Raw genomic sequence first — 21802 nt, forward strand, 5'->3', positions numbered from 1 at the left:
TACAGGATAATTAAAAGATTTATGAGATTTAATGAGAAGGAAGAGACAAACAAGATAATGGAGACAATAAAATGTCAAATCTATCAACTAATCAGAAATCAAAGTACGAAGCAAATATTTGGTGCAAATGGGCAACAGGTTAACTTTTTTAACGGTTCACAATATTATTTACAAGTTTTGTTAAGTACATGGATTGACGTGGAGTGACCATGTTTAGCCTTCCTGCCTCGCTTCAGTAAAGAACCTGCAATTAAGAGATAGGAATTGTCACATGAATAGAGATAGAAAGTGATATGAATTGTAAATGTGAGTAAGTGTCACGACCAGAGAAGGACATTAGATACGCGCTCGTGACAATAATGTAATTTTCAACCTTGATCTTATATCATTTTTACCTGTGGTTATTACTAGCCTGCGTGCAGACTCTATAGAGGACAAAGTAGATTCTACTTTCCTCTCCCCCTGGATTTTTTCCTCCCCCGTAGAGTCTGCACACAGGCTAGATATTGCAGGGGCAGTACTGAGAATTGACTTCAGATGGAGCACTCTTAAAACTTTTAGGGAGGCTGGCATATTACAGTGAGTGCCAGCTTCTTTGTGATTGTCCTTTCCAAGCGGTCTGAAAAAAATTCATACTTAATGGAGGGGGGAGGCATGGAGCTTAGGAGTACGACAAAATTCTGGGTATGGGAAATAGCTTTCTGTCACTTTTTGTAGTCTACAAAATCTTGGAAATTGAGCATCTAACAGTAGCAAACACGACATAAAGGAGCCCAAAAGGAGACAAAAGCCAACATGGTTGAAGTCTAAATGAAAATTAGATTAGATAACAATTCATAGTTTGTTAACAGAATCTTCAAAAAGTGAAATAAAGACGAATATTGAAATAAATCAAATTACAAGTAAACCTTCAGTAATCTTCTTCTGCAAATCTTCTTTTGTGTTTTGACAAAAGGAAATTTTGGCGACTCAGAACTCCTCCAAGACCAGCTAAAAACAAGAAACAAGTTTTAGACATTAGAAAACACATTTACAAATCAAAACAAAACATCTTGAAGTTAAAGAGGCGATACTTTCTGCAAGAACGTCCAGGCAGGGCTTTTTGGAACATACCAAGTTAGAGTGCAACTTCAATGTGTTATAAAAGAGTTATTACACTTACGTTAAAAAAGTATTGGGATAAATTTGATAAAAAAAGTTATGCGTTGCACTATTAGGGTTTGTGGAGCCTTGTTCAGATATGAAAATGTGAAAATGTGGTTTTGAAAATGTGTATAATGATAGGGGGAAAAGGGGGCTATTGTACCACCCTAGTCAGTAAAAATGGGGACAATCCTTGAGAAAGCATGCAGCCTCTTGTAAACCTTGGCGTCAGTGCTGGTACGATATTCTGAAGCAAAGTAAAAAGACGTTGTCAACTTTGATTAGTAAAAATCATTTGGAGAAAAATTCATAATATTCGTTCGTTTACCGGCTGCTCCGTTGCTATACGAGTCAAGATAGACGTTGCGATGCCTTGCAGCACGGTTTAATCGCTCTATGGTAGAAAATGATAAATAACAATAAATTTTCTGAATGCTTATAAAATGGAAAGGGGTTGTTGAAAGATAATGTAACGCCAAATTCCTTTTTCTCTCCTCTTTGTTACACATTGTAATATCTGGTTTCTCCTTGTGATGTGTGATGTAATCAAAAGGTTGTGCACTTGCTTACATGGAAAGTGAAGGTGACAATGTTTTGATTGTTTTTGAAAGTTCGAAAGTTCGAAAGTTCGAAAGTTTGAAGTTCGAAAGTTCGATGCAGCATGAAACCATTACAGCGTGGGAAACAAGGGGCATGGGAAATCATTTTTGAAAATTTTTGTTCCATGTTGACCATTGCACTCCTGCCACCAAATTATCATGACAAAATGTCACAAAAATGGGTACCCCTCCCTTTAGGCTGTTATGTAAATTTTGAAAGGCCCGGAAAGCAGTTAACGGATATCTTTGAATAACGAAACCTTTTATAATAAAAGACAACACCAAACAGCAAACAAATAATTTTCTCCCCAAATTTTCTGCGATCGACAGTAGAAGAGTGAATTAGACCACGAACTTTAAACACCTCCAACTTACTTTTCTTGAACTTGCTTGCGACACAGTTTATTCATTTTCAAAGTTATTACTTCCATTTCAACTCTCTCCAAAGAAAAAAATTGATTATAATCTGATCACTTACCAATTACGTCTCTTTTACTGTTGGCTCGTTTTGCGAATGCCTGTGGAACTACGACAAGAAAAAGTGGTTTTGATTAGGAACAAGGGCGCAATGGCTTGGAAAGCAGAAGGTTTAAGCCCCTCACTGGAGTTCTAAGTCCCAGGAAACTTTGGGCATTTTGATACTCTGCACAAACACGACCCCGCCACCCTAGCGACGGTCCTGACCACAATCATTGTTATTGTCTAAAATGATACTGTAACAGGGCCCACGCCACGCCCCACTTTTTTGCAAAGCAAATGATTTCAAAGCTGCAATGAAAAGTGAAGACGTCTCGTTGTGGATTGGGTAACGAGAACAATACCTGGAACAATAGTCTAAACACGATTCCAGCGTTCCGCCATATTTTTTACAATGCGATAAATTAAAGGGGGACTGGAAACAATAAAAATCCCTTTGTTCTTATAACCAATCAACGTTGTGACAGATTGCCTTTAAACTTCGAGGCGTGGAATCTGTGTAAGGTAAAGTAGAGGGTGATATAGTATTCGAGGATGACATAACTTTATAAATTCATGAAACGACCAACCGCGATGATAATCAATACAAACCAAATGGAATTTCACTTCTCTGGAAAATTGGCTGAACCTGCCGTGGTGCTTCGATGCTTTGGTCCTGCGATGATGTAAGGCTCCCGAATTCCGCAGCATGAACTGAAAGAAAAAGCATAAAAATAAGAGCTACATATATTGGATAATCCTGTTGCATAAATTTGATAATGTAAAAGTGCCACCAAAGTCGGCACAAATATATTTTGTATATATAACAGGCAGAAATCTGTTGTTACGCAAAATATTTTACATCAAGTCAAAAAAGAGTTCCTTTCTTCGGTCAATATGTTAAAAGCTTCTAGAACTTTCTCAAAACAACAAATATCAGGCATCATCTACGTAACGTTGTTGAAATTCTTTTGTTTTCAATTGTCTCTCTCCGGCGGATTCAGTATTTTTGCAAATTTTTCTGCAACTTTATATTCATACTACTCTCAAATACTATATATCAATATATTTCAATATAGATCTATATTTGATATATTAGATATAACAATAAAATATTCTACTGAGAGGTTTCGCAGTTGAAAGATTTTTGGCGATAGTCTTTGCTGTTTATTCTGTAAGTACTGTTTATTCTGTAGTTTATTCTATATTCCTACTGCGAAAAAATGACTTGGGGAAATGTAGCTGCGAAGGAGAAATGCGGAAAAATATTTTTATGTATTTTTCCTTTCTTCTCTGCAGCCAAATTTCCGCAAGATAGACGTTCTAACAAACACGAACAAACAAAACTCTCATGTCCAATGCCCCCTGCCCTTTCCTTGAAGATATAAAGCAAGCGCATAGATATCGATAACTGATTGCAGTGCTTCTTGGCTGCAAGTGCCGGGGGTGACTCAATCATTAAAAATTGTTACTTATTCCTCTTGTTAACAAGTGGTTTCAACCTAGGCCTTTAACACCTTTATCATCGGAAATGCAAGGCAAAAATGGTAAACCCGACAGGAATACAGATTACATCACATGTGACGTATTCTGATCGATAGCGGTGGGATTTGGTTGAACAGAAGCCATCCAGTCACCTCATCTTTCCTGTTGGTGCATTTGATCCAACTCTGACTTATTTGAGTCCGCCAATGCTTATAGTCATAATCCCGATTTTTGAACTTCAGGCCAGAGTCAGGAAAACATTACGGTCGCACGGCCACTGACCGGGGGAAGGTCCACCAAAAACAATAGAAGCTCCTATGACAGACCCAAGCCACGCCCACTTTCTATTGTTTTGTGAGGAAGGTTTGCCTTCTTGGATGTTTTCGTCTGGAGGAAGGTTAAAAATTTTTCTCGACTCTGCTTCAAGCAAGTCCAGAAAATGTTCAAACCTCTAAAATCGTAAAACGTGCGTCAAAAATAATTTAAAATAACTTGGTTCCTTGAGGGGCTGCGCTTTTCTTGTGTGATTATGAATGAAAGAAGCCTTTGATGTGGTCTTTGTAACCACTTTTACAGACAATTTTTGCTGAAGCTCCGTGCCCTACCTTTTTTTTTAATAATGTGTTGCTCCTGTGTTTTTATGTCTACGTCTTTTTGCAACCTGGATTGTTCTAAAATTCCAATCTCTCGTGATAAACAATAATGTTGACTTTCATAACAGATCGTGAACTGTACAAAGAGCTTTGTTGGACGTGAACTATGTATAAACCCTGCTTTAAATCAAGAACAAACTGAGGCTGAGCTGATGTAAAATGCAATTTTGAACAACGTTTCATCTTAATTACGATGATTTTTAGCCATGTGTGGGTGCTTCTTCGGTAATATTCAAACTTGTCGGCAAATGAAGGTTATCTCGGTCATTTTGTTGGCAAATGGGGCCTGAACACCTCCCTAGGGCGAAAAAGCTAGCCATTGCACTCTTTACAACCTATTAATTCAAAAGCTAGCCATTGCCTCAGATTTTTCGAAAAAGTAAGAACAGTCAGTCTGAGTGTACTCCTTTTTATATAAGATGTTTGTATTCGTATTTGTATTTGTTTCTACTTAGCATCCAAAGGTAGTTTTTAGGACACTGAGAAGCTCATGCTTATCGAGCAGTGTCCTGGTCCTTCCTCTCGATGTGACAACACCTCATGATTCCTATGCCTGGAATAACAGAGAGTTGGTGACTCTCCTCACTCTTGGTGAAAGTTGGGTTGTGCCGGGGACTCGAACCACGGACCCTTGGGTGTGTAGTCAACGCCTCTAACAACTGAGCCATCCTCGCACTTAATAATTTTGCCGAGGCTCGGTGTTCTTATTTTTCTAATAATGTGTGGATCGAGTATACAGTTTTATTCTTTTAGTTGTTTTTACGACAACTAGACAACAGTTTTGCATGGCATTTCTGGTGACAACGGTCATCACCTGGCAAAATCTACTCTACTCTGTCAAGAGAGAGCAAATTTCCAAAACACATATTTTTGCTTCTAATTTATCATTGGTAGAGCTTATTTATCTAATTTACCAATTTATCAGGCTAATAATGTTCTTAAAATTTTCTTTATTTTTTGGAAAATCGAGTCTCGGTATTACTATAAAGTGAGTTCTTAAACAAAGAGGGTATCTGGACTTCAGAGGTCTAAAGAATGTTAACCATGTCAACAAATAACTGCTGTTACCTTTCATGAAACTTGGCAGTGCGTTCTGGTTAAAATTCTGGGATCCACCCATTACTGGCACGGCTCGAACGATTCCCATTTTGTCCAGATCTTGTCCCAAGTATGGGACACGGCTTCTAGTCTGGCGCCCTAAAATAAACAAAGTGATGTCGTAAAAAAATACAGAGCAGAAGATGAATCTTTCGTACTGCAAATAGACATTTCAAGGTCACATTAAAAATTGGAAGCATGGGGTATACGAAAATGTACACCCGATCTCTGGATATTGATTAGCCAAAGCCAGGTATTAGTCGAATGCACAACTTATAATTTCTAGTCATTTTGGATCCTAACGTTTTTACTCTGACAAAAAACAAATGTCGGATGAAAGTGTACTATCTGACATCTTATACTCTGAAGAAAATATAAATGTCGGGTGGAAATTTACTATTTAGTGTTTTGTACTACTCTGACGAAAATGTGACAACATAGCCAAAATGAGCACCATGAAATACCTCTTAATTTATGCAAAATTAGTTGCATATATTAAAAATCGAGTGAGATATGGCCAATGATTGATTTAAAGTATTTCAACCAATTTTTAAAACATCTAAAATGATTTGTACATTCCTTAGAATTCTGTAATGCTTTTAATGTGGTCAAAATTGAAAAAAATTCTAAAGCATTGTTTCGTGATTTCATCACTTACAAACTCTGTGGAGGATGAAAAGTTAAGTTTTATACAGTTTGACAGAGAAACTAAGATTATTATTATTGAAAGCAAGAATTGGTCAATCTGCACTTATAAAATTCTCATGGAATATTTGCGATTTTCGCATCTTCAGGTTCAGGAATAGTATCAATGAATTTTCAATTCAATTTAACGCAAAGTATGAAACAGTGCACCAACCACCCAGATTTAAAAAATAAAGTAGAATCTGTACGCAGGCTACCCTTCAGCCTAGCCTGTAAGCAAGATTACCGAAGCCCTCAATGGTAACCCCCACCCCCTCATCAGGTAACCCTATCTGGCTTCTTAAACAAGGTTATTGAGGTATAATTTTGTTATGATACTGACTTAGCCGATTCCTCATTTGATACTCTCCAGTTGATCGTCTGCTGCGGTGGAAGTTGATTGTTTGGCGTGAGAGGACTCCGCTGGCACTGCCTGAAATATCAAAAGAAATACTCAGACAAAATTGCTTGAATAAAACCCAACTGAGAAAAGATGAAATTTCTTAGGACGAAGATCACAAAATAAACAATTTTTAACTACGTGATTGGTAGTAATATCTTTAGTAGGTGACATGATGAGAGGTTACTGACATGAAGTTTTTATTTCCAAAAATCAACGAAGGCCTACGTACCATATGGGTCTCCACCAATGGCATCGAAGTAGACGTTTCTGCTTCTAGCTGCTGCATTCATTCTTGCTGAAAATAATCAAAAAGACAGTTTAGCATCAAACAATGAGAGGATGAACGGATTATTGAAAAGAAAACATGGCACCAAGATCGATAAAAACACAAATAGATTTGTATTCATGGAAGCTGGATCTTTTTGTTCAGAAGACCATCTACTTTAAAGGCTTTTGCATAACCGACATGCTTTGCGGCAGTTGTCTAGAGGAATTGACTATGTTTTGTATTTTCAAGCAGCACAATATTAGGCCGGTTCTTTGAATTTAAGTTGCGAAGGGTGCTGGCTGCGCAAGAGCCTTAAAACAAGCCAATGTTGTCTAGCAAATTCGTTTAGCATGTAATGAATAAAGAAGATTACAAACTGAGAATATCAAGAAAAACATTTGTTATGAAGTCAAACAAGGCAAGAAAACAGTGCAAAAGAGTGAATAGTTTGGGAAATTTTTGCTTTTTCTACTTTTGGCATTTTCTACTTTTTGCTTTTTCTACTTTTGGCATTTTCTACTTTTTGCATTTTCTACTTTTGGCATTTTCTGCTTTTTACTTTTTCTACTTTTTGCATTTTCTACTTTTTGCATTTTCTACTTTTTGCATTTTCTACTTTTGGCATTTTCTACTTTTTGCTTTTTCTACTTTTTGCTTTTTCTACTTTTGGCATTTTCTGCTTTTTGTTTTTTCTACTTTTGACATTTTCTACTTTTGGCATTTTCTACTTTTTGCATTTTCTACTTTTGGCATTTTCTACTTTTTGCTTTTTCTACTTTTGGCATTTTCTGCTTTTTGCTTTTTCTACTTTTGGCAATTTCTACTTTTTGCTTTTTCTACTTTTGGCATTTTCTACTTTTGCATTTTCTACTTTTTGCATTTTCTACTTTTTGCTTTTTCTACTTTTGGCATTTTCTACTTTTGCATTTTCTACTTTTGGCATTTTCTACTTTTTGCTTTTTCTACTTTTGGCATTTTCTACTTTTTGCATTTTCTACTTTTGGCATTTTCTGCTTTTTACTTTTTCTACTTTTTGCATTTTCTACTTTTTGCATTTTCTACTTTTTGCATTTTCTACTTTTGGCATTTTCTACTTTTTGCTTTTTCTACTTTTTGCTTTTTCTACTTTTGGCATTTTCTGCTTTTTGTTTTTTCTACTTTTGGCATTTTCTACTTTTGCATTTTCTACTTTTGGCAATTTCTACTTTTTGCTTTTTCTACTTTTGGCATTTTCTACTTTTGCATTTTCTACTTTTGGCATTTTCTACTTTTTGCTTTTTCTACTTTTGGCATTTTCTACTTTTTGCATTTTCTACTTTTGGCATTTTCTGCTTTTTACTTTTTCTACTTTTTGCATTTTCTACTTTTTGCATTTTCTACTTTTTGCATTTTCTACTTTTGGCATTTTCTACTTTTTGCTTTTTCTACTTTTTGCTTTTTCTACTTTTGGCATTTTCTGCTTTTTGTTTTTTCTACTTTTGACATTTTCTACTTTTGGCATTTTCTACTTTTTGCATTTTCTACTTTTGGCATTTTCTACTTTTTGCTTTTTCTACTTTTGGCATTTTCTGCTTTTTGCTTTTTCTACTTTTGGCAATTTCTACTTTTTGCTTTTTCTACTTTTGGCATTTTCTGCTTTTTGTTTTTTCTACTTTTGACATTTTCTACTTTTGGCATTTTCTACTTTTTGCATTTTCTACTTTTGGCATTTTCTACTTTTTGCTTTTTCTACTTTTGGCATTTTCTGCTTTTTGCTTTTTCTACTTTTGGCAATTTCTACTTTTTGCTTTTTCTACTTTTGGCATTTTCTACTTTTGCATTTTCTACAAAAATTTAAAAACACATTATAGAATTAATTACGCTTCAATAACAGCCAATGGCGGACGAGTTAACTTTTCTTATCGGCCAAAGGTAGATTAAGGGTCTTTGATTATTTAAACTCTGAACTTAGAACCGTCTTGTTCTATCATAGTCAAAAGTTTTTCTATTGACTATGGTTCTATATACCAAACAGCGTGTACAGCTCTATACGGCATCTAGCACTTTATGAATAAACCGGCAAACTGTAATTTTCATAAACTCTGAAATAGATTGATATTATTTCACAAAATAGACCCCTCCTCGAGAAAGATTTTCCTTCTTTTAGGATTTAGAAGCGGATCTAACTATAGTTCACATGTAGGCTAATTAGTCAGTCCACTGATGCAGTGAAATCTATTAAAAGTAACAATTCTTGTCCAGTCGCTAGGTCTATATAAAATCTAACTGCATTGCCTATTATCTATGATCATGAAAACTTCAAAACAAAATTTTATGAAGTGCAGAAGAAACATGTTTGTTCTTAAACTCATCCTTATACATATCTACTGAAAGATAATAATGAAGTTTTCACTCACCCATTTCCTCTGCTTTTGCCTCGTCTGGCTGATTTTTTGCTAGAATATTTGCTTTAGTATTAACAAGTTATAGTTGCATACACAGCGTCGATCAAAATATGTACCTTGCAACATAACCATATCATCAATTTTATCAATTTCATTTTTTCAATGTTATTAACATAGCCATATTTTTTATCAATTTTAAAACTTCGTTTGACTTGATCAAATTTTGCTAGAAAACTTATTTTTTGGTACAAAAAACTGTCTCAGACTATGATCGAGGGATCAATAACATGCTAAAACTACAATTAATGCTATAAAAAACTATTGGACTTCTTAAAATAAATTGGTATAATCGACTGTATTTAATGTTGCGTGTGGAGCTTCTTCCGAATAAAGATAATAAAGTACGAAAAAGGTTTAGTACCAAAATTGAATACATCAAAGCTAGAAATTGATGTTTAATAACGAGGCAAAAGAGAGGTATGATTCTAAAAACTCTAAGGCTGAAACAAAAAATTTATAATTTAATAAAGTTGCCTGAAAAAAGCGAAAATTTCAAGCATGTTACCGTTATTTGCTGGGACCTCTGACTTCTTTTGAAACTGCTGTGCCAGTGACCTGCCTTGCTGTTGCTGCATGAACTTTCCAAGCAACGGAGGAGGAGCTGCAGATCTTTCAACGACGGTATGACCTAAAGAATACGAAACGACCGTATAATTTACAAGCAAATATAAGAGCCGAACTATAGCACCAGCCTAGAAGGATGCAAACAGCAAATAAATGTAGAATTTGCCATTACCAGTGAACTTCATGAAGACCCAAAGAACTTATGTGAGTACAAAGTTTCAAATACAGTCAAAAGAAATGAATTTCGAAAACGAGCAATACAGCCAAAGGGCGGGGAAGGGGGTTTAAAGATAAAATTTCTCTATAAATCTGGGTAAAATAGCTATCAACCCAACTTAGTCATACCACGGACAAATGGACCTTAAGCAAGTCGGACCGATTTTCATTTCTCATTGGATTTTCTTTACTTATTCAATCTAAAAGTCGTACATCAGATGAGTCGGATATACCCTTAGTCAAGACATTTCCTTACCCCCTTACCCCCTCTTTGAATTTCCGACTTCAACTATAATCCTGGAATTCAACTGTAAATACTTCAGCATGTATTTAATGAAGGCCTTCTTCTTTTGATAACAAACGAGGTTATTTTCTCTTTGCAGACTGCAGACCTCCTCGAAAAATATACAATTACAACGCAACGGTATCACTGATGGTCGGGAAAATACACTTACCGGGTTGTCTCATGGTGTTTTTCTGTTCCGGAGAGTACTGAGCTCGGAAAGGTGGTCGGGGGATTCCTGATTTCTCAACTCCATTGACTGTTATTTGTCTTGCAGGGATAAAGAAACCATTTCCATTAGCTGATGGGAAATTCCTCACGACTTGTTGAGCGACCGGCTTCGGAATAAAAGAGCGTGGTGACATTTTTGGTTTGATGTTTGCGACTATTGGCGTGCGCGGTATCATATTCCGGGACCGGATTGCATTTATAGCAGCTAGAAAGAAAATGGCAGCAATGAAAGTTAAAATGATTTGTAATAACGGTTTTAACTATATAGGTTAGAGACTGCTGAAAGTGAGAATGGTAGGAAAGCTGAAAGTGAAATAACAGAAGGGAAACAACAGAGAATGTATCGTACAAAAATGGGTTTAATCAGTAGGATCAGTAAGTACATCGTGACTTGCGTATCTTCAATATGTTTTTCAAACTTTCAAATTGATATACCGTAAAAGCTCTATTAAGCTTCGAAGGGGAGTTACTTTCTTTCTTCAGTCCTAGGGGGGACTTAAAAGAGGGGGGCTTATTAGAGAGGGGGCTTATTAATTATTCAACATGAATCATATTATAGAATTCCACAATGAGGGGGCAATGTCTACAAAAAGCAAATTTGTCGACAAATGACATAATTTTGCCGACAAAACCGACAACTTGGCAAAACCTAGGGGGCGGTTGCCCCCCCCCCAACACCCCCGCAATTTCCGCCACTGGAAAGAATCAGCATCAGTATCCTCTTGACTTCTTAGGGGCACAAGGAAATCTTTACATGGGCCGTATTTAACGCACATGATACTATCATCATCATCATCATCATCAGCCCATTAAATGCATCTTTGTTTGACATCAGGGGCTAGAGAGGGGGGCTTGATAGAAAGGGGGGTTTATTTTAAATTTTGGCTTTGTAAGGGGGGGCTTTATAGAGAGGGGGGCTTAATGGAGCCATTACGGTACTTTGTAAAAATGAGGCTTGTATATGATGCATCCAGGAGAAGAATATAATTACTTTCTAGCATGAGTTTAGGGTTTGTGACTCTTGGTGCAGCGCTTTACAGATAATGCCTAAAGATCAGTGCTGTTTGTACACGAGAAAGAATAATAGCATTTACATATAACTATGCTGAATATCTTTTTTCCTAAAGACCAAGAGAGATTCGAGCAATCCAGCTCTTATGTCGAATTGACTAATCCTTGGCCGACGCAAGCGTACAGGGCAGAGTCGTTTACCCTGGGTGCTAGAGCCTCGTACGATAAACAAAAGAAAAGTGAGTAGCTGGATGAGAGGCTGTTTTCTTTGCTTTTACAAGGATTGATAGATCTTAGAATATCTTAGAAAAAGTTTTCGAAAATATAGAAATTGTCGAGAGATGGCATTATAATAGGGACTAGGTAAGGAAAGTTGAAGGAACAGTCTTTTTGAATTTAAGGAAATTGCATAAAAACATCGAAGAGGCAATCAGAAGGGAGTCGAGAACGGTTGTACGGTACTCTAAAGCAAGTCTATCGAGACCATGCAATAGTGCACCTTTGTTTTACAATAATGTTTCAATATGCCAAGTAATCGGGCTTGAAGCTGAAATCTTAGCTGCATGGAGATTGAGTGAGAGAGAAATAAGATTGATAGAGTTAATGAAGTAAGAAAAATATGCCATAGATGCGTTAAATAATGAAATAAAAATCCACTCATCGCTAACCTTTGTATCCTTCAGCGTACGCCTTCGCAATTTCATCGACCTTCTGTTTCAACTGCCCAGGGGCAAGTTGTTGTCCAAAAGCTGAAATGAATAAATTGGTAGTACAAAATGATGTAATTAAGTTTAAGATAAAGTGAACAATTTGCATTCAACAAAAGGATTTTGTGTTGTTAAAAAAGGCAAAGTTACATTGATAATTTGATTATTTTTTCAATTTCTATTTTAGCGGAACGAGAACGTTACTTACTTTATCGACTATTGAAAACCATATGCCATTTCACTTCATAGTTTCATGTTTTATAGGAGCTTTTTGGCTCACTGAAAAGCGTTTATTCTTCAAATGCAATAGCTTTTTGTCACATTTATCAACAGTATCGTGCTCAAAACATCTTAGAAATCAAAACATTGAAACATACTTAATTCTGGACAGAAATAGCCTTCATTTCTCGAAATAAACATACGGTTTCTCAAAAGCAAGCCCTCAATCCACACCCCCCTGCAATTCTAATCAATTCCTAGATGTGGCAATTACAAGGTACAAAAAATCTGCAGTTTAATTGGAAACGGCTGTGATAGATGATTTCTTCAAGACATTTAGGAACTTTGGGAAAACCTCTCTACCTTTCATGAACTCATTTCATTTCATTTTTTAAGTAAGAAAAATAAATATATATTGACTGATCGATTCTTATTTTCTCGTAAAATAAGCCTGCATTTTCTTACGATATAAATTTTCGACAGCATCTCGTATTTACGTCTAGAGGGTGATCAAAAGGTCAAAGGGCCTAGACATTAAGATCAATAAATGACTGCATCCAGGTTAATCTATTAAAACGAAGCAAATATTGTTTACGACGGTGCTGCATCGGGCATCTTCGAAAATAAAATCGCAACTAATTTTTCGAAAAAATTGCAGCAACTGAAACTGAAATATGAAAATTACGAGATCGCGTTACGCAAATCACTTACGAACTGACCTTGTCTAACTTACTATAAAAAATAGCAAAGGAAAAATTCGACTTACCGTAATGCAAGACATACACAAGCAAAAGCAGGGTTGTGGCCACTATGAATTTCATTTCGAATTAACTTCTTTCTATTTTCGCGCTGAAACCATACAAAGTTCTTCTAGGTGTTTAGGCCCCCAGACGTCCTTCCTTTCTGTAATGGTTAATGGATCACCGACCAAGCAGTAATTACAGCAGGTTGCGATGAAATTCCCTGGGTTTGTTGTCAGCTTGATGTAGTAGCGTCGCTGCATCCCGCGGGTTACGATTCACCAACACGCACTTACGACAAATGGCTGCACAAAAGTTACGCCTGACCTGCGCTAACTGAACCGAGATATCTGGAACAATAGCACCCAGAATTAGCGAGCAGAAAATTACGAGGCATCGATAACAAAAATTGGTTGTTTGCAAGCAGAAAGATTAAATAGCATGTTATCCATGATTACGACATACGAACCGACACAAAAGGTCTTTTGTGAAATCTACCCTTTATTTATCCTCACATCTTGCAGGTTGGTGGGAAAATATCTCTGCTCTAGGCATGCGCAAAACTGATACGTAGCTAGCATCTACTGTCTTTTTGCAGAAACGAATCTGGTTGAAGCCTCCCTCACAATTTTGCACTCTGCGTCACCAAAGATCATCGTCGCCATATTTTTCATTAAGGCCCAATATTTTTCAACAAGACTCCTGGCTATATATAAGGGGCTGGATGTTGCTTTTGGCAAAGATCTAATGCAATTCCTAGCCCTGATCATCGCACTAAATGTTTACAGTGATCATTTTGTTGATAACGCTTATAAAATATTGAAACTGGGTCTAAATTGATCATATCTTTACACATCTAACGCTTTTGGTGTATAGAACAGGACAGTTGTATGTTACTACTCCGAGTTTCACGCTTATTACGATCATCAGGAAACTGAAATTCTGTCACGTAATATATTAGTCTAGGTAGATGGAAGACTAAAGGAATTCATTGTATGAAGAATAAGGACTAGATTGAGGTTCCGTTATTGTTGCACCTGCAATTACAAAGAGCTTGCTACTCACCCCACTCTAAGTGAGGTGTTGGTTGTGTAAAGGGACTCAACCACAGACCCTCGATCTTTAGCACGGGATCGTTACCACTGAGTCGTCTTTACACCTTATTATAGCAAGGTAATTTTGAAGGGATTACTGCGAGGAACTTACCAATGAAAGCATTTCCTCTCTGCGAAGAACAAATTGAAACATACAGAGTTTAAATGAGGTTAGAGATTAATTTATCGACAAAATGCAACTGAGAGCTAAAAACTATGACAACAAGCTGACCTCCATATAATTATGTAAGACTTACTCCATTAGACCATACTATAATGTCATGAATCACCTTGTCAATATTTGCAAAGGACACAGTTCTATAATTGTCATATTCTACTTTAGTTATTTTACAGGGAGTGAATTTCTCTTTCCCTCCTCTGAAACAATCAGATACCCTCGCCAGCTTTGAAAGCAGAATAAAATCTTGGAAAGGAGAGGAATGTAACTGTAGACTGTGTTGTATTGTAAATGCCAAAAATGCTGTAAAAACATTGTAGAATATGTATATATGTATTTATACTTATCTTATCTTATGTTAGATATATATGTATTTTTATTTTTTTGTCTTTAAATAATTTTACTTTGTAGTAGGCTTGAATTAGCCTTTATTTTGTAGCTATTATTATACGCCTACTTTAAATAAATAGATAATAATAATAATTCCCATGTTTCTTCCTTCACGACAGTTACAGCTTTATGACAACTACAATATAGCTGATGGTTGATACAATAGTCAATGTCTTTCGGTTGGAAGTAGATCTTCAATCTCTCAAAATTATGCTGTTTTCGTGACTTGTTCACAGTTTCGGACTTAAACATTCTCTTTTTAAGATCACGGCATTTCTCTCCTTACAACGCATCTCTCAGTACGCTAATATGTCTCTCAGTACAACACATCTCTCAGCATTTTTACGTGAATGCATCTTAAGGTGGCGCTTAACCATGTTAGCAATGTAAGTGCCAGGCAGGTCAGCAGATAACCATTTATGCATCTGAAATGACAAAACGACTCCTTCGAAGTTTTCATTAGCGTAATCTCAACTTTGTGATTCTTGTCTATAGAGCCAATCATGTGGGGTTAGGTCGACATTATCATAGTCAAAATTCTCATCCAACTTGAATTCTTCAATATCATCTGAACACACGTCAGGTTCATTGGATCCTTTTCTTTCCAACTGGAAGGCTTCACTCTTAAAAATAAGATGCTAATTTGTCGAAATAAAGATGGTATGACATGACAGCAAGAAGGTGGAATTTCTTTATTAAATGGAAGGTTTAATCATCGGGGAAGATGAGTTTTCGGCGATTTCGCCTATCCTTTTGGGGAGGCTAGTCAGACAGTAACTCAACTCCTTTCTTTCTACGAGGGATATGAAACAGGATGTGACCTGATTAACAAACTATTTTCAAAGATATTTGGGTATAGTCACCTTTCTTTCAGACATCTGACAAAAGACATAGAAAATCAGGGAAGATGACATTGGTGGAGTCAATATGATATGAGGAATGTAGCACGATGTGAGGGAGAAGGTAGCGCGATGTGAGGGGGAGATAGCACGATGTGAGGGGGAGATAGAGCGATATGAGGGAGAATGTAGGGAGATGTGAGGGGGAAGGTAGCGCGATGGGAGAGGGAAGGTAGCGCGATGTGAGGGGGAGATATCGCGATGTGAGGGGGAGATAGCACGATGTGAGGTGGAGATAGCACGATGTGAGGTGGAGATAGCACGATGTGATGGGGAGATAGAGCGATATTAGGGGGAATGTAGGGCGATGTGAGGGGGAAGGTAGAACGATGGGAAGAGATAGCACGATGCAAAAAAAATCTAAAATGTAGGATTGCATACAAAAAGGCCGATTGCGTGCGATAAAACTTTTAAGTTATTCAAAGCGTGCAAATTTCTAATAAATGTTAAAGTAACCAGTTATAGAGGGGAGGGGGAGCCACTATTCTTATGAAACTCATATTTCCATGGGAATATTCCATGGCAAGGGTGAAAGCTAGAAACCAATGAGAAACGATTAGATGATAATAGTTCAATCGATTTTTACTTTAAAGGGAATCAATATATTGAGAGATTTGCTCAAGATCTAGACGTCATGCGTTGCAAGTATTACTCACTGATGAAGGCGATTCTGGTGGTGATTTACTTTTCGATGTCGTCTTTATCTCAATATTGGTTATCTGAGGTCTGATATCGAAGCCTAAAAGAACATTATATTCACAGTTATAAGAACTTTTCACCTACTTGAGACGTTTTAAAATGTCGAAAACAGGGGAGTTAAGTTGCATTTGATTAATCTGAGTACGAGGCATATTTCACAAGAAACCTCTTTTTAGTCTTTTCCCTTTAGTTCATGCCTTTGTAACCCAATTAACGTTGTATAATCTGCATGCCTCTGTGAAAAAAACATTACTTTCTGAACTCGCCTAATGGCTTTATGTGTTAATTTAATGGGAAAACTATTCACTCTTCCTTGGATTTATTGCAAATACTGAGAAAGGCTCTCTCCACTTCCTCGTACCACCTACATTCCTAGCAACTGAACCTCATAAACAAAAGATGGCAGTTTGAGAAGCCAAAATTAGGTGCAGGGGCATCAGAGGTTTTTTACGTTTGGAGGCACAGGTAGGAAAGAGAACTAATATCCAGAAAAAGGAACACTCTTCGAAAATTTCTGAATAGGGCACTTCCGGGCAAAGGAGCATGTTTCAGAAGCTGGGGACATTTGCCCCTGGTACCCCCAGGTCGGACGAATGGAGGTTTTGAGGCAGATCGAGTGATAATGAGTAGCACCAGCATTTTATCTTCAAGAAACTCGGGGGCAACGACCAAGTAAGTGCAAATATCCTAAGACGATAGATGTAAGAAGTGGGATACCGGCAGAATCTACGTCTTCAGTGGCTTCGCCTGGTAGCTTATCCTGTTCTGCGATTTTGTTCAGCACCATGACTAAAATGGAATGACAGCAAAGTCAGGTTTAAAATCTTCGATCTGGCTCATCCAAAGAGATTTATAGGTCGCTCAACTGCTAAAATTCAGCTATTCAAGGAGTTAATAGAAAAAGACAAATTGAAACGCACCATATATAATGACAGCCAATTTGACCAATCATATTTCTACATCTGCACTTGAATAACAACTTATGTAAAATACCTTTAAAAGGACTGGTTTGTGACGATGCATCTATTTCTTTTGAGCCAGAACTTTCAGTTTCAGTGTTCATGATGTCAAAATCTGTGTTTGTTGGAATGTTAGTTTCAGCTTTTAAGGCTATTTTCTCTTCGCTGGTCTGTTTACCTTTAGAAATGAAAGAGATTCAGTTTTATAAACACATGACAAGTCCAGTCAGCACAAGACTAACCAATTTCAATACTATACTTGGTTTGGTTTGAAATTAATTTAATCTTAAAACAAATGTACTTAATAGGTAGGGAAGTTAAAAATGTCTTAAAAAGTCAAAAAAGGTTTTATTGATATTTGTTATTCTCTATTTTGGCATGTCCTGTTGAAATTCTTGTTTCACAAAATATATATCTTTCTTTTAATTTGGCATATGTTCTGTTTAAAGTGCAAGCAGACAAATTGACTAAAACTTGAAATGATTTGTTGGTAAATCAGAACAAATACAGTCAACACATTTCAGATTGATGAAAGCAAGCTGCTTAGTATTAAAAGCAATCTCTAAGCTAAGTATAAATGGAGTGAGCTTCAATATGGGGGGCCCATTCAATTGGGAATTGATTGTGAAATGATTTTGAACCTTTCAGATGAAAAAATGGTTGCTGGTCCATATAGGTGTGGTAGAGAAAATGCATGTGGAATGGGGTGTTCATTGGCGTGTAATTGCCCATAGGCTGGTTGGGGCATGAGCCCCACTAAAGCTTGGTTGCAATAGAAGAGCATCGAGCCCTGGAACATCGTGTAATTGCCCATAGGCTGGTTGTAATGATCAGTCAGTCGCATGACATCCGCAGCATACAGTCTAGGTCTAAGTATATCTGATTAGTGTTGTATAGGTCTAAGTATATCTGATGGACGACCCTTGATTGTAGGATGCCCCTATGGAATGCCTCATCATTTGGCTGTAGCTAGACAGTTTGATTGTCTCCTGGGAATGACCCAAGGTCCTTGGGGCATGAGCCCCACTAAAGCTTGGTTGCAATAGAGGAGCATCGAGCCCTGGAACATCAAGCTTAACTAGGTCATATTCGGGTCGGCAAGGGAAAAGCCGCTAGAAACATAAAAGAGCTCTGTAAAAATGGTGCAGAGGTATAGAAACATTGATTCCTTAGTTTTATTGTTATGACTCTTGTAATTGAGTGAGATTGTTTAATACCTGTCATTTTTGCCTCACCGTGATGTATTTCCTTTTTTCCTTCTTCCTTTTGCTTGTTTATGTCCTCTAAGTCACTAAGTTCACTAAGGTCGCTTGTTTCACTACTATCATCATCATTATCATCATCATCATCATCATTATCATCTACAAAATTCCCAACCTAAAAAAAAATCACTGATGAAAATTGTCTTGGAGATTTGACACTGCTATATGTTTTTAGAATACATGTTCCCTTCCACAATTGCAATTCAGAACTATTGAGAAAAAAGATCTCTTCCTCAAAATTCTATACCAAATTAATTGCCTGACAATTTTAGCAATTGCATATTCAATTCAATTCAATTTTAATTGTATACTAATTGTATATTAAAACTGTAATATACAACGCATAGCCTTATAAGACTTGTAAAGTTTCTATTAATTTACATAGTCTGTATTCATTTAAAGTGTAAAAAACAACGGCCACAAAACTGAAAAAAACTTCGATAAATTTCATACCTTAGGAACAAAAGCCCTATTATCCAAAGCATATGCCATTTGAGATTCAACACACAAACCAACAGCTAGCTCCTGACAAAAAAACATTAACTTGTCTTCAGTAATTTTTGAGTGATGTGTATGTCACTGAGATTAGGGACAAAGATGTGACTGTCACAGAGACACAACAACCTGTCGGATATTTTTCTATCATAAACATTGTAAATAGGGTTATCAGTCATAAAAAGGGTGCTTGTGAATTTCAATATCTCTCCAGGTCATAATTTATAATCACTATGAAAAAATTACTCTAAGCCAACCAACAACAAAAACTTTTCAACAACTCAACCACTGTTCTGGGACAACCACTAAATATGAAATTATCTGTTACCAATCAACTGATACTGGAAGCTATTTTGGCAGATATATGATATTAAGGTTGTGGCATTTTATATAGTGATGGCAAACTACCATAATTGTTTACCAATTTGTGTAGAACCCCCCCCCCCCCACCCATTCCAAAATTTGCTTTGGCATCCCTGAAAGAAAGAAATTAGAATTACAATGCATACTTCAGTTGATATGTCTTCTAGGCCTTCATCGTCTTCATTCAGTAGATCTGTGAATCTTGCTGGCCTGCTTTGCATCTCTCTTTCACCCTGTTCATGAAAACCATTCTGTTGTGGCTTTATTTCAAAAGTACCTGAAAAGTTTGAAAGTGTCTCATAAATACGTTTACTAATAGTTAAAAAATTTTGTACTTTAAAAATAATAGACAAAATTGTACTTTCACTTAGATGTATCTTTATTAATCAACTATGTATTTTGAGGCATGCGTTGTTTTAAGCAAAAGGGAAAATTTTTGGAATGGGGAATGGCAGGAATGGGGAACCACTAACCAGCCATTTCCAAATTGATCAACGAACAATAACAACAGAGAAATTCGTCGTTCTTACCATTAGAGACATTCGTTTCCCTCGGGGACAGCACGGATAAATTCTGACATAGTTCCTCGAAACTTTCCTCATCGTGCTCAAGAAAACTATTCAATGCGGCCTCAATTGTATCGTCCATTTTTGTCCGAGACCAAGTAAGCAAGTGGTAGTGGAGGACTGGTTGTGTTGATCAGTGTGGCCTAAACCTTCCTTTGTTGTCCTTTGGCCTGCAGACTCCTAAGCAGCTTTAAAATATTGCAAGAGCATCTTCACGTGCTTGAATGACATTCTTTGCACTCTATTTGATTCGTTGACATATCTGCATATGAATTCTGAGGCGTTTTGCAGGTGGGTATCTTTGTGGCGGAGATGTACAGGAATCTCCACGGGAACCGAACCCGTTTCAATACGAGGAAGTGACTCGATAAGGAGGCTCGTAACTTTTCCTCGAATCGGCAAAAGTTCCTGTAAAATTTAGACTCTTTCTGCACATTTTCCTAATCATCAGTTGCAATATGGCTCTTGTCTAGAAAATGTCTAGAAAATTGACTTATACAGCACATTTTATACGACAAGAAACCAACAGGAAATTTTCCTTCAACAATATTCTTTTTCTAGAGCCGTCGTGTCACTGAAGCATACCATGTTTCAATGTTTATTAGCAAAATTCATTTTGATCCTAAAACATTTATTTTTCCAAATCATGTTACTGTTTCTTTTTAGTTAAAAATATAAATAATTCTTTTAGAAATCAAGTGCTGCTTTTCAGTATTCAGTACAGCAACTAACAAACACTGGAAAAGCTGATATAATATATAATCTAAAACAACCCTAGAAGGCTAATTGGAAAGGAATTTGTTTTCGTTAGTTCGCATACAAGTCTTGCAGTACGTTTGTAAAAACTTTTAGAGGACTTTTAAGAAATTATAAGAATCAGAAGCTTGATTTAAACGCATATTGAAAAGAAACGTAAAAATCTTTGTAAAGTTTGCCCAATCGACTAGCCATTAGCCATTGGTTGTCCGAAACACAATACTGAGTCATTCATTTCATTGACCTTCGGCCTAGAGAAGCAATATTTGAATTACGAATAAAATGAGCCAGAATCTTGTGGCAATGAATTAAACGCCGAGATTTCAAATGGAAGGGGTACAGTTTCAAATACTCCGATTACCACAAGCTCAAATTAAAAAGTACTTCTGCATCAATGGCTGTAAAATGAAGGCAGTTTGAAAGTTGCTTTCAAATGAAATACAATTTTTTGGGATGAATTTGCAAATATACTTTGAAATTTATGACTTTTAACCTTAATTATCATTAATACACACACTCCGTATTTTTTAAAAGTGGGTCTTTTACCTGCCCGTCAATGCATGGGGGCATCAATGAAGGTTTTCTTATCCACCCTCTTCTTTCCCTGTACAGACCTTTACACCTTGATACCCTCATTAAGTGCACAAGGGTACTAAACACCTTTTATTCTTAAAGCAAAGAATACAGGAAGCCGTGCAATTGAAGGTTGATATGTCCGCTTAAAATATATTTTTGAATTTAGCCCTGTTTGTGAATTGAAGGTTGTACGCACCCCCTAAAATTCCCCTCTACCTCGTAGAGGTTGTACACTTTTGGATGAGTGGGTTCCTAAGGTGAACAACATAAACTTGTACAGAAAGTACTAAGGAGTGAACCCCGTCAAACGAGAAACTGAATCCAAGGAGAAGATCAGACTTCCAGAAACAACTCGCTGAAC

At 36.7% G+C, this 21802-nt stretch overlaps 2 protein-coding genes across 4 annotated transcripts; both read right to left on the bottom strand.

Moving 5' to 3' along the window:
* Positions 1-55: 55 nt before the first annotated feature.
* LOC135695310 (uncharacterized) lies at positions 56-13430 on the bottom strand. 2 transcript variants are annotated; one of them, XM_065214366.2, is made up of 13 exons: positions 13231-13430; positions 12207-12287; positions 10469-10732; positions 9739-9861; positions 9186-9224; positions 6751-6816; positions 6462-6551; positions 5405-5533; positions 2811-2912; positions 2221-2268; positions 1472-1537; positions 909-990; positions 56-244 (listed from the first exon to the last, which is right to left on the bottom strand). In XM_065214366.2, the coding sequence occupies exons 1-12, from the start codon at positions 13283-13285 to the stop codon at positions 911-913; spliced, it is 1143 nt and encodes a 380-aa protein (XP_065070438.2). In that variant the 5' UTR covers positions 13286-13430; the 3' UTR covers positions 56-244; positions 909-910. The 2 variants fall into 2 exon arrangements, with proteins under 2 accessions (XP_065070438.2, XP_065070439.2); XM_065214367.2 differs by having other exon boundaries at positions 901-990.
* A 1428-nt stretch (positions 13431-14858) lies between these two features.
* On the bottom strand, positions 14859-20559 carry LOC135695311 (uncharacterized). Of its 2 annotated transcripts, none has more exons than XM_089108744.1 (8): positions 20074-20559; positions 19690-19820; positions 19139-19210; positions 18659-18800; positions 17458-17601; positions 17182-17253; positions 16422-16504; positions 14859-15489 (listed from the first exon to the last, which is right to left on the bottom strand). In XM_089108744.1, the coding sequence occupies exons 1-8, from the start codon at positions 20189-20191 to the stop codon at positions 15337-15339; spliced, it is 915 nt and encodes a 304-aa protein (XP_088964870.1). In that variant the 5' UTR covers positions 20192-20559; the 3' UTR covers positions 14859-15336. The 2 variants fall into 2 exon arrangements, with proteins under 2 accessions (XP_088964870.1, XP_065070441.2); XM_065214369.2 differs by having other exon boundaries at positions 18641-18800; positions 20074-20558.
* Positions 20560-21802: the final 1243 nt, after the last annotated feature.

Source organism: Rhopilema esculentum, chromosome 2 (assembly GCF_057945365.1).
Source record: "Rhopilema esculentum isolate cy_ngs chromosome 2, ASM5794536v1, whole genome shotgun sequence".
NCBI classification, from domain to species: Eukaryota; Metazoa; Cnidaria; class Scyphozoa; order Rhizostomeae; family Rhizostomatidae; genus Rhopilema; species Rhopilema esculentum.

Coding starts and splice junctions, on each gene's coding strand:
- LOC135695310 (XM_065214366.2), bottom strand. CDS start 13,285: ATGAAATTCATAGTGGCCACAACCCTGCTTTTGCTTGTGTATGTCTTG. Junction 9,862..10,468: donor AAACACCATGAGACAACCCG/GTAAGTGTATTT, acceptor CGTATTCTTTAG/GTCATACCGTCGTTGAAAGA. Junction 1,538..2,220: donor CAGTAAAAGAGACGTAATTG/GTAAGTGATCAG, acceptor TTTCTACCATAG/AGCGATTAAACCGTGCTGCA.
- LOC135695311 (XM_065214369.2), bottom strand. CDS start 20,191: ATGGACGATACAATTGAGGCCGCATTGAATAGTTTTCTTGAGCACGAT. Junction 19,211..19,689: donor TAGAAGACATATCAACTGAA/GTATGCATTGTA, acceptor TTTTTTTGTCAG/GAGCTAGCTGTTGGTTTGTG. Junction 16,505..17,181: donor TGAAGACGTAGATTCTGCCG/GTATCCCACTTC, acceptor ATGTTCTTTTAG/GCTTCGATATCAGACCTCAG.